Raw genomic sequence first — 12,742 nt, 5'->3', positions numbered from 1 at the left:
GCCGTATAATAAATTCTCATTCAAAATTACCTGAATCTGGTGGAGAATCTGAATGGAAATAAGGTGAAACTGAAATCTTAATTGTATTGTATATCTATCTATTGATGCTGATATTTCCTTGAAATTTAAATAGGCAGGAAAAGGGTATCCGCGCCATGCTTGCCAATCTCTGCCATCTTCACGTAAACGTCAGATAGAATAAGCCTTTATTTGACACAATTGAAACTTCGACATTTACTATTTGACAGAAGAGAACGCTACGGTGATTGTGGTAGTTTTCCAATTACAGCACAAGAGCGCATTATGCGGCATAATGCTCAACGTTGAATGTTCCAACTACAGCAACGCTTCGCACAATCGAGCAGTCTCAAAAGTACTGCTCTCGCGTGATACTCGGACTCGCAATCGATACCAACTCAGGGACAGAAAATTGACAAGTGTGTTTTTTTCTTTAAGTTGGCATTGATCGAAATTTTGTTTATATTATCGTTAGTAATATTATTTAATGTTGAAAAAAATTGTAAGGCTTTCGTTTCGTCGTTGTTTCTTAGAAATAATCAATGTTAATTAAACTGTGCTCACTTAGCGCACTCTGCTGATGCATTTGAAAACTAATTCACGTTCCAATTAAGCTTCAGCATAATTCGGCATTGTGCGTCACCGAGTCGCATTATGCTCTGTAATTGGAAAACTACCTGTATTTCTAGCTGTTCATTTGAATTACCTCTAGCAACTGGTATAATGTTCCCTTGAACCTTCCATAGAGGCGCTATTTTCTCCTAATTAGCCCTCCTAATTGTATTAATGGTGTAGGGAGGCCACACGGATGGGTACCAAAAATATCTTCCACCATTTCTGCCGAACATCAATCGTACGCTCTACCGTGAAGTGTGAGATAGCCCACTAAGTTTCTCGCCGGGTCTTCTCAGCGATAATAAAAAATAAATAAATAGTTGTCTGTAAAGTCGGTTTACGGACGATTGTTTTACGTGATAACGTCAGTGGCAGAACTATTCGAACTGCTAGCTCTGACGTCACGCGAGAAAAGAAATAAATGTGTCACAAGCCAACGCTTGGGCCGATCGTGCCTCTCTATCGTTTGTTCCGCACTCTCGCTTGCACGCTCAAGCTCAGGCGGAACGTGACACTTTTTCTTGCGTGCAGCCGGTGTTCTTCGATTTATAAGATGTTATCAATTAAAAAAAAAAACAAAATCAAAAAGGATTATTCATTGTAATTCTTAATTGGACAAGACGATTCGTATCCTCGGTCCGTATTTGCATCCGAGTTCTCAATGCACTTTCCGTTAAAGACCCTCCTGGATGAGGCGCAGTCTTAACTCCTCCAAAGCTTTTGACTCGCTGTAGTTCAAGCAAGTCCTCTGTGTGCATCTGAGGGACAGGTCCTCTTGGCAGTAGCAGTGATTGCAGTCATGTCTAAAGTGATGTAGAGAAGTTCACTATTAAATCATTTACAGCTCTCATCAAAAATAAAACTAAACCGCCGAAATATATATATATATTTTTTTTTATTGCCTAGATATGTGGACGAGCTCAGAGCCCACCTGGTGCTAAGTGGTTACTGGAACCCATAGACATCCACAACGTAAATGTGCCACACACCCTGAGATATAAGTTAAGAACTAGATATATATAGATAGAATGTAGTCGAATTCAATTAAACATGCATTGTTCCGCCATCTTCAGACATCAAGCAAATAAATTTTGTGTTTAAAAAAAGGCAAAAAGTCTTCATAATATAATCCTTTTTTAAATAAATAGACATATGAAGTCGTCGTGGCCTAAAGGATAACACGTCCGGTGCATTCGTGAAGGAATAACATCTTGTAGTAAAAATCAAACCCGCAAAATTATAATTTGCGTAATTTCTGGTGGTAGGACCTCTTGTGAGTCCGCACGGGTAGGTGCCACCCCCTCGCCTATTTCTGCCGTGAAGCAGTGGTGCATTTGGGTTTGAAGGGCGGAGCAGCCGTTGTAACTATACTTGAGACCTTAGAAATTATATCTCAAGGTCGTAGATGTCTATGGGCTCCAGTAACCACTTAACACCAGGTGGGCTGTGAGCTAGTACACCCATGTAAGTAAAAAAATAAAAAAATTTTAAATTCCATCAAAAAGGGGAAACTTTTGCATAAAAACTTTGTGCATAAAGTTAAGTAAATTTAGAAGTTTCTGAGCATTACTTGTAGACGCCCCCCGGTAAGCATTTGTCTTTGTAAAGGTCGAGAGTGAGTTGAGGCTGTCCATTGATCCAGGTGCTTTTTTCCGCTCTGGTAACACAGCCCTCGATTTCGGTGCATTGTGTTTTTTTTCCCTCGCACTCGCACGTGACGCATTCGTTTTCGGGTTTCGCCATTGTATCCGTTTTGCATGCTTTACCTATATAAAAAAAATACAATTATATATGACGGAGGAGTAGCGTCCGTAATGTTTTTATTCACGGCTTAGTCAAGGTTATTAATTTCTAGACGATGACTCATGTTTGGTCTTCCGTAATACAAAACTTCACGAGAACTTTGTGAGCGGCGTTTATTTCACGAGGAGCGTTAAAACGTTCCAGAGAGATCCGTTCTATGCAACGGCTCGGACACGAATGACGCAGCGCTTTTTTTTTTCTACCTATGCTGATAGCCTTGAGAGGCTATTTCAGCTTCGCCCTAACGTTTGTAGGTGAGCTCGCGGGGCTCAACCGGAGTTGCTAACACTGACCCTAACAAGAGCCGTGCTTCACAGAATCTACCACCGGATCGGAAACGCGACCCACTGAGAAGAACCGGCGAGACGGTGACCGGGACCCAGCGCTAGACAGTACGGCCGTATTTATAGGGCTTGGTACACACAAGTGAGCGTGTTTACACGTTTTTAAAGTATTGAAATTACAATAAACGAGGCTGCTTAACATCAATTTCCCATCCTAATAAACACAGAGTAATTAGTTGATGATCAGATGATCCGATTATCACATTCAATTGTTATTATTTTTACAATAAGTAGGTTAATAGTCATATTTGCGCCGACATAATAATATAATAGCGCGTCTTTAATGAGTTCTACGGTTTAAATAAGCGTGTAAGCCCAACGAATGGTAATTCGATACGGCTTCACAATGAAGGCACAATCAAACCACTAGGTATGATACATCATACATAATATAAATTCAAAATAATTTGTCTTAAACATTTGAGAATGTTTTGTAACAAGGTCACGACCTGGGTAACTATTTGTGTGGTGCCCGACTGGTGAAGTTTACAGAATGCCACTTATTATGAGGCTTTAGGTTGGTGTAGCTATTTTGACATAGCCTCTCCATTATTTGTACAGCAGCATCAAAGAAACTATTATAAAATTTCAGTGAGTATAACAAAAAAAAAACGTTTGCAAATCAGTACAATACAACAAAACTATCCTTTTTTTATTGCTTAGATGGACGAGCTCACAGCCCACCTGGTGTTAAGTGGTTATTGGAGCTCATAGACATCTAAAGCGTAAACGCGCCACCCACCTTGAGAAATAAGTTCTAAGATCTCAGTATAGTTACAACGGCTGCCCCACCCTTCAAACCGAAACGCATTACTTTTTCACGGCAGAAATAGGCACTCAGGGACTGCAGCAGTAAAGCTATTGCACAGCATTTTTTATCAACTTATGCAATTAAAATTAGACAATAACAATTTAATATTAAAAAAATAATAAAATAACGCTATATTTTATAAACATTAACAAAAGCAAAACATTAACTGTCCCCTTCATACTCATAAGCTAGACCACGCGAGAGAGAGATGGGCAGACTTTTCATGATGCGCATGCAGTGCGACGTCACGCCGTGCGCTTATTCACAAACACTACACAAGCGCAACGTGTGAATGTGTTGAACGCGAGCTACATTGTAAGCAGAGTGGGGGTGTTAGGTTTTATTTTCGTTACGGAATTTCTCGATTCGGTCGCCGCGCTCAAAGCCCGCGATAAAAACTATGCAATAGCTTAAAAAACGTTTGCATATCAATAGAATACAACAAAACTAGCCTTTTAAAGACATCGCTGAATAATGAGTTCTTCTTTTTTTTTATTGCTTAGATGAATGGACGAGCTCACAGCCCACCTGGTGTTAAGTAAGTTACTGGAGCCAATAGATATCTACAACGTAAATGCGCCACTCACCTTGAGAAATAAGTTCTAAGGTCTCAGTATAGTTACAACGGCTGCCCCGCCCTTCAAGCCGAAACGTATTACTGCTTCACGGCAGAAACAGGCGGAGTGGTGGTACCTACCCGTGCGGACTCATAAGAGGTCCTACCACCAGTGAAATAGTTCCAAAAGTTCATAATATCTGTGTCGACAACTTCATCTTTCAACTTACCACTCAACTTCCGAGCATCAATTCTATGCATTTCACTATAGCTCAAACACAATAGTTTGTCGCAAAGTAAGTTTCCGGAGGAAAGACAGACGCAAGCGTTGCAGTCGACTCTATAGGCTCTTCCGGGGGTGCAAGCCACTTGACGGGATCGAAGAGTCGGCAGCTTCACGACCTGCGATCGACTGAATGGTTGACGCACGTCTTCTAGGTTCAGAATGTTCTGGGCTGAGAGGAAACGTGGTTATATTGTATTTATTGGTATTGTGGTTGTGTGTGTGGCTGTGGTAATGTCTTATGTTTCCAATCTTTCTCTATGGAGCCGAAACCTGGTCTCTAAGATTGCAGGATCGCCGTAAAATCGATGCACTGAAGATGAGGTGCTGGAGACGCCTCCTAAAGATCCCATGGATGGCATTCCGCACCAATTCATCCATCCTCAAAGGACTCTGTATCAGAGACCGACTTTCGTCAACTGTGTAACTAAGGGTTTAAAAATTATTTGGTAAAATTTCCAGAAAAGAGCACTCGATAGAGAGACTGGTAGTCCAGAGCCGGGTGGAAGGCAGAGGATTACGCGGCCGCTCACCGTCCCGCTAGACTGACCTAATAAAGAGGGCAACTGAGTCCACTATGGTCGAATGTACTCGAAACGCTTCGAACCGCCAGACTTGGAAGCGCATTGCCTGGAGGGCGGTCGTCGGGAGCATGGGTGACCTAACAGGTCCTACAGGCACATACAGCGTCAGCACAACCACGACCACTCTGACAAGAGTGTCCGACTGAGAAGAAGATTGTGGTTGCTTGAGCGGTAGACAGTGGCTTGGCTCTGCCCCTGGCATAGCTGAAGTCCATGGGCGACGGTAACCACTCACCATCAGGCGGGCCGTATGCTCGTCTGCTTACAAGGGCATTAAAAAAACCAGTAAACTATAATAACTAACTTTACAGAAGTACTATTTAAAGTTTGAAATTTAGAAAAAATATTATAAAAAAAAATTCTTCGGCTATTTGAATGGAGTTAACTTAATTGAAGTTCAATTAAAGCATTCGTATTGTTCATATTAGTTACTACCAAATAAAACGGTTCTTTAATTACAAAGATAAATGTTGCTTAACCAAATAGCCTTTCACCTTTCACCCTTCGATATATTCGTGACGATAAATGTAATTCAAACTATACCAACATTCCAAATTTGGTTTACAGGCGTTGTTCCTATTTGTGCAGACGGCCATTTTGTTTTCTCCGCATATACACCTTTGACAGCCTCTGTTGTATAATACCCCTGGCTGGCAGATCTTCGGGAGTTTGGGAAAACCTAATAAAAGTTTTTTTTTTTCATTGCCCATTCTTTTTCCGGCTCTCAGGGTATGTGCCCGTTTCTCGCCATAAATTTCGTCTATATGACTCTGTTCTAAGCACAAAAGTTTCGTGCACATCAAACCGAAGTCGTCTTTGCAATAGCATTTGTTGCACTCCATTCTGTACGAACGTCCGGGCACGCACGGATCCCCTTCTTTTATTTCCGGTAGATCGTAGAGACTGTTTGTGTTTGCTGAAAAATCATACCAGTTTAATTACGTGTGTCGTCCATAGATATCATATATGAACCTTATGCTTTTTTTTTTCCTACCTAAGCTGATAGCCTTGAGAGATTATATCAGCGTCGCCTTAACTAGTAGATGAGCTTACGGGGCTCAAACCTGACGACGTTGCTAACACGAACCCTAGCGAGAGCCGTGCTTCGCAGAATCTACCTCCGGATCGGAAACGTGACCCACCGAGAAGATTCGGCGAGAAACTCAGTGGGTTGTGCCTATAGATTAATTTACTTAATTATTTAGATTTTATTAGATTAATTTACCACTCTAGCTGAGGCTAGTGTTAGCAAATTCTCTCAGGTTGAGCTCGTGAGCTTACCTACATGTCAAGGCGAAGCTGAAATAGTCTCTCAAGGCTATCAGCATAGGAAGGAAAGAAAAACAAAAGTAGCAACTTGGCTGCGAACACCTATATAAGACATTGCTACCAAACTCGCTTCCAATTTTATTACCATGCCGTTTAAGTTAAATACTCACATACGTTTGCAGCGAATGCTAAAGAAATCAGAGAGCCAAATATTCCGGCGTACCACATGATTGACCCGTCGGACTGCAATTCGATATCAAACCGCAACGCAATAGCTTTATTCCATTTGAATTACTAATGATTACGTCGTAATTACAGTTTTACAGCTAAATTTGTGGCCGTTACTGTTGAAAACGATTAGATTAGCTTTAAGTAATTGTTTTCTTCAGTTTTCGCGACACGTATCTAGACATAAAATTAAAAATAAAATTAATTAGAATTAAAATTAATTTTACGGTTTAATCTCGTGTTTTCTTTAATTGTCATCTATACTAATATTATAAAGAGGAAAGATTTGTTTGTTTGTTTGTTTGTATTAAATAGGCTAACTACTGAGCCGATTTGAAAAATTCTTTCACTGTTTGAAAGCTACACTATTCCCGAGTAACATAGGCTATAATATTTTTTGAAAAAATTAGGGATCCTTACTAAAACTCCAATAATGTAACCCAAAGTGTAAAAAAATACCTAAAATATTCTTTACATCGCGTGCCCTGCGAAAACTATTGATGATAGAATAAAATAACGTACCACGACTTTGTAGAACACATTATTATTTACAAAAAGTGTCGCGACAGCATATGTCTAACTATTATAGTTACGCCGCAGTTATATTATATTTCTGTGTTTCGAGTGCTTTATATTTTTCCTAATCGACGACTACTTAAGTGTTCTTGGTCAATATTTTAATACTGCGCTAAGTACCGTCAATTTTTGGATAAGTTTTGAGAATTTTACTGGTGGTAGGACCTCTTGTGAGTCCGCGCGGGTATGGTACCACCACCCTGCCTATTTCGGCCGTGAAGCAGTAATGCGTTTCGGCTTGAAGGGCGGGGCAGCCGTTGTAACTATACTTGAGACCTTAGAACTTATATCTCAAGGTGGGTGGCGCATTTATGTTGTAGACGTCTATGGACTCCAGTAACCACTTAACAACAGGTGAGCTGTGAGCTCGTACACCCATCTAAGCCATAAAAAAAATAAAAAAATCTTCTTCCGTTGTTTTTCTATATTTTGTTTCAAAAATGCACACTGAACGAAGTAAGTGTGCGTTTTGGGATTTTCTGTAGGTTTTTATCTTTATCTTAAGACGATCCCAGACTCCAGACGGTAGATAAGCGTCGACCATAGTTGATAAAAGTAAAAGCAGTTTTAAATATTTTTAATGAAGAAAATATTCGTGGTGCGTTGCTTAGGGCTTTGGGCGCTGTCCAGAGCTGACGCTGCAGAGGCAGGAGTCCAATGTGCTGGTCGGACCAGATACGCTCCACTCTCAATACTTCAGTCCATGTTGCTAACCACACCGCCGAGGATAGGCAGGAATGGCGCAGGATAATACAAGAGAAAGTTATTAGAGGAGGCCACGACCCTCAGCACTGAGGATTATCGACGCAAGGAGGAGGTGGACGCTGTGAGTTATTCCTTTGACAAAACCACGGCACTGCACCGCTTCCCTCGATACAAACATAGTGCCGAGAGCTAATAGCAGGGGAGCCTAAGCGGTGATTTCGGGATTTACTAAAGCGCGGTAGAAGTCGTCGTGGCCTAACGGATAAGACGTCCGGTGCATTCGTGTTGAGCGATGCCCCGGGGTTCGAATCTCAGGCGCGTACCAATTTTTCTAATGAAATACGTACTCAACAAATGTTCACGATTGACTTCCACGGTGAAGGAATAACATCGTGTAATAAAACTGAAACCCGCAAAATTATGATTTGCGTAATTACTGGTGGTAGGACCTCTTGTGCGTCCGCGCGGGTGGGTACCACCGCCCTGTCTATTTCTGCCGTGAAGCAGTAATGCGTTTCGGTTTAAAGAATGGGGCAGCCGTTGTAACTATACTTGAGACCTTAGAACTTATATCTCAAGGTGGGTGGCGCATTTACGTTGTGGATGTCTATGGGCTCCAGTAACCACTTCACACCAGGTGGGCTGTGAACTCGTCCACCCATCTAAGCAATGAAAAAAAATTTAAAAAAAAGATAAATATCCAGAAGGATACCTTGTACCCGTTTAAGTACCTCCACCAAATATGAACCTCATAAGTAAGGCCGCGCGTTCAGGATAGAGGATCAGATCAGTAAAAAAAATTGATCATCTGAAATTCTCGAGCGCGTCAGATTAAGGTACGGTGAGTTAATTACGTGCTAAAAAATGTATATTCCACTAATCTGACAATCTGAGAGTACAACTAAAGAATTAACCCGGGAATGAGCAACATGGATCTCTCTGAGTTTTAAATCACAATACTGCAATCACCAACAATCGTGCCTCATAAATTGGCATACCTAAACAAGATCAAAGGCTTCTCTAGATCATGTAACGTCCGTGTGTAATCATTACTCTAGCGCCGTCAAAATGGAATAGGTACAAATCGACGCCTGAAAGGCAAACGTGACTAAGCGACAATAACTGCTTTGTACATAAATGATAGGCAATACCCATATTCGACGCGCAAAAAAAAAAATATATATCTAGGTCTATTAAAATAATTTCAATCCTACAGCTACTAGCTAGGTTCTACTACAGCTAGATTCCTTAAAATAAATTTTGTTTTCAGGTATTTCAGCTTTAAATTAGTCTACTGTAAAGTTCACCCATTGTCGTCTAATTCACGTTTGCCTTTCAAGCGTCGAAATGTAACAGGTTCATTGAAAGAGCCTATCCTACCCCGAAGGGGCAACGTGAAGGCGTCGCCAGAAGCATGTCTTGTCCAGTATATACCAGTTACCTATATATATTACAAGACAGAAAAACATAAAGTTTCTTCGTAATCAAAAAAACAACTCTAATTGCTAGTAGGATTCCCTCGTCCTTTCACGAACTCAAATAGCTGGACTCCGATGATGCAGAGGTAAGCGCAGGGTCGCATCTCATTTAGGCCATTGGCCAAGACAATGTAAAAGATGAAAGTAGATTTTATGCGTAATTCCATTACACTTCCATCCAAAAGATATAGGATATCTTAAATATATAAAAAAAAATTAGGTTTCTTGTGAATAAATAAAAACACAAAATTCAAAAAATTATTTTTATTACATTTTCATCATTACAAATATGGACCTTAAGCGGATCTTAAGTATTTTAACTAATACACGAGGGCACTTAAACTAAATTAAGCATTTTAACCGACGAAGCATTTTATTATTAATCAAGAAAAAAAAAACATCGTAAAACCAGTTTAGTTCAAGTTAAAATTTTATTAGGTATATTGCTAGTCGTTTAGTAATATTCGAAAATCATGGGTAGCAACATACTACATACCATCAGATGTACCAACAAAATAAAAATGTGTATTTCCGAATTTTAAAAAAATAATCTTTTTTTTGTTTAATGTCAAAATAACCAAACCGTACAGCCAAGCAAACATTTCTGCCTTGATCGGAAAGCAACTGGTGTATTTAAATAGTGCTAGTGAATTGAAATGAACTTTATATAATTAAGATAAGACTGATTTTGATTTGAAGAAATATCATTAATTGAACTAAACTAGGTAGGCCAGTGGAGGGCTGTAAGTTTTTAAATAAAAATAAAATAATCTCGATCTAAGCTTCGCCAATGAAAATCTCCGCCATTAAATTCTAAAAACTGATTAAATTTCAAATACAACATAAAATGTAAGTACCATTAACAGAATACTAAAAAGATTTAGTTAAAACAAAAATGGCCGATGAAGAACTAACTATTCAAAAATTCAATTTATAAACGAAATTTTTAATAACATTAATGATGAAATGAGTATGGCAATAGTAGTAAAACTTACGTGTTAAATTGAAAAATACGTGAACCGCTACCGTTAAAACTAATAATATAAAGGCAACATTTTCATTTTATTTAGACAGAAAGATCTTTTCCCGCCGAAAAGCGAAGATGTATTGCTATACAATTATGCATTCGTTTTTGAACAAAGAAAATACTTCATCGTGTTAAATAAAATGAAAACAAAATGAGTATTTAAATAGACGTCTTCGTTATTGAAAACTGAGTTTTGAATTCACTAAACTAAATTAAGTAATAGTCAAAAATACGTATACGGCTACCAACTTTGTGAAAGAAACGACGCCATTTGCAAAATAACGAATGACGCTAAAACGAAGTAGGTTTTTTTCTCAAAGACTATTCGCCAGCTACAGATTATACAAAATCTACTAATAGGCCTTTATAAATAAAAATCGTCTAAAATACAGGCATAGTACGTAAAGCAATTTCTAAATAGACACAATGAGTTTTTCGTTATATTTAAAACAAACGTATAAATAGATGGAAAACTTTTATTGATCTCGTGAAATTTTAAGTTCGATTATCGATTATTCGAATATCATGTATTGGTTTATGCGGCGTTTATGTGGGGCGTGATGTCCTGGTCGCAGAGACGTAGCGTACAGAAGACGCTCTTCCCGTCCGCCGAGCAAGTGCAGTCGTTACAGTCCCGGGTGAACTGCTCTCCGGGGTTGCAACGAAAACCTGGATCCTGGTCTGATATAAAACAAAAATTGCCTCAGAAATCAGACCGTCATAACTGGGACTGATTGCTTTATGGCTTATATTTATATTTTTATTGCTTAATTGGGTGGACGAGCTCACGGCCTACCTGGTGTTAAGTGGTTACTGGAGCCCATAGACATCTACAACGCAAATGCGAGTTCTAAGGTTTCAGTATAGTTCCAACGGCTGCCCCACCCTTCAAACCGAAACGCATTACTGCTTCACGGCAGAAATAGGCAGGGTTGTGGTACCTACCCGTGCGGACTCACAAAAGTTCCTACCACCAGTAAGACAGTTCCAGTTTCTTCCGCCCATAAATCACATACGACCTCTTCCTCCCTAATAACCCCCTATGTATATGTGTTAAAGTTAAAACTAAGGTGATTGTGAAAGCCTATCTGAATAAAAATAAGTTGGTTTTGATTTTTTAAGGTCTGGAGTATAAGACGCAATTAACTTCGACGCTGCATCTCAAGGGTATGCTATGGATATATAGCTATGGTTTCCAGTAGCTTGCTGAGATCAAGTAGGCAATACCATTCTACACAACAAAAACTACTTTCGCTAAACATTTATTATTCCCTCAACTAACGAAACTACGGCTCATTATAAGAATAGAAATAGAGAAAACAAATCATCTGCGTAATACCATTACTAGGACCCGTGTAATATACCCCAAGACGCTTTGGCACGCCATTTATCCTTCCTCAAAATTCACTTATGATAATCCCAATCTATTAGATTAATATAAGACACTGCCTGTTTCCAAAAACTATGGACGTAGTGTAAATGGTTCTTGATTAAAATGACTGTAGTAGAGTGTCTTACGCACGTAAAATATAACCGAAATTCCAACGAAAACCTTCACCAGATTATTTTTAGGGTTTTGAGGGAATTTTAGGGTTCAGCAGAACCAGGCAACAGACGCTTACCTACCGTGTGCATGCGTCTCCTCCTTCTCCTGGGGGCATCGCTTCAAGGTGCAAGTGGCGTGTCGGCCCTCGTCAGTACAGCGGCATACGTTGCAGCCCTGATCGTAGACCGAGCCGGGAACGCACGTGGCTGGCTTCTGACTTACTTCTGTTATACGGACGAAAGCACATAAGCTCTGACTAATGCTATACATGTGCGACGGCCCGATAAGTTCCTCTTTAAGTCTCTATCGCAAGATTTTAAATTGGACTAGTGGTCGCCCAGCCCAGGTTATTAATTATCCCGCAGTAGTCGAAATTCGACTATAATTAATTGATATTATAATTTTGAACATTATTAAGGTTCATTGTCAAAGACTTTATGTACTTCTATAATCCCAGATTTCGTCAAGACTACACTATAGACAGATAATCTTAAAGACAAACAATATTAATCTATTCTCAATTTGGCCACAGACTTTAAACAATAATAAAAATTTGATAATAAACAAAAGAGTATATTTATATACATGCTGTGTCAAATACACGGTAGTGTGTGAACTTTATTGATTTGTACTTAGTGCATAATTAAAAAAAAAATGCATTCTGCACTCCTTCTCTATATTCTCTATAAGTGTGGGAAATATATTATATACTCCTCCGTCCGCGCAATTTTCGTAAAGAGGGGTACAAAGTTTTTGCTTCACGTATTAATATATAATAGGTACCAGTTTCAGGCATTTTGCGAGCTCTAGCATTAAAAGTGTTTTTTTTTTATTGCTTAGATAGGTGGACGAGCTCACAGCCCACCTGGTGTTAAGTGGTTACTGGAGCCCATAGACAT

The 12,742-nt window shown here is 39.4% G+C and overlaps 2 protein-coding genes across 8 annotated transcripts in view; both read right to left on the bottom strand.

Moving 5' to 3' along the window:
* Positions 1-1,154: 1,154 nt before the first annotated feature.
* LOC149500697 (uncharacterized) lies at positions 1,155-6,640 on the bottom strand. Its single transcript, XM_089735949.1, has 5 exons — positions 6,454-6,640; positions 5,562-5,930; positions 4,378-4,602; positions 2,204-2,399; positions 1,155-1,436 (listed from the first exon to the last, which is right to left on the bottom strand). The coding sequence occupies exons 1-5, from the start codon at positions 6,509-6,511 to the stop codon at positions 1,307-1,309; spliced, it is 978 nt and encodes a 325-aa protein (XP_089592075.1). The 5' UTR covers positions 6,512-6,640; the 3' UTR covers positions 1,155-1,306.
* Positions 6,641-9,519: 2,879 nt separating this feature from the next.
* The window catches only part of LOC114247878 (uncharacterized), a 41,579-nt gene continuing 38,356 nt past the window's right edge, over positions 9,520-12,742 (bottom strand). For 4 of the 7 annotated variants that reach the window (XM_089735976.1, XM_089735978.1, XM_089735981.1 and 1 more), the window contains 2 exons: positions 11,924-12,067; positions 9,520-10,978 (listed from right to left, as the gene is read on the bottom strand). In XM_089735976.1, the coding sequence (XP_089592102.1) occupies positions 10,833-10,978; positions 11,924-12,067 (290 nt within the window). In that variant the 3' untranslated portion in view covers positions 9,520-10,832. Of the gene's footprint in view, positions 10,979-11,919; positions 12,068-12,742 lie in introns of all 7 variants that reach the window. The other 3 variants (XM_089735977.1, XM_089735980.1, XM_089735984.1) reach the window with 1 other exon arrangement.

This window comes from Bombyx mandarina, chromosome 20, assembly GCF_030267445.1.
Source record: "Bombyx mandarina strain Sakado chromosome 20, ASM3026744v2".
NCBI lineage: Eukaryota > Metazoa > Arthropoda > Insecta > Lepidoptera > Bombycidae > Bombyx > Bombyx mandarina.
This window is presented reverse-complemented; position numbering and strand designations above follow the sequence as displayed.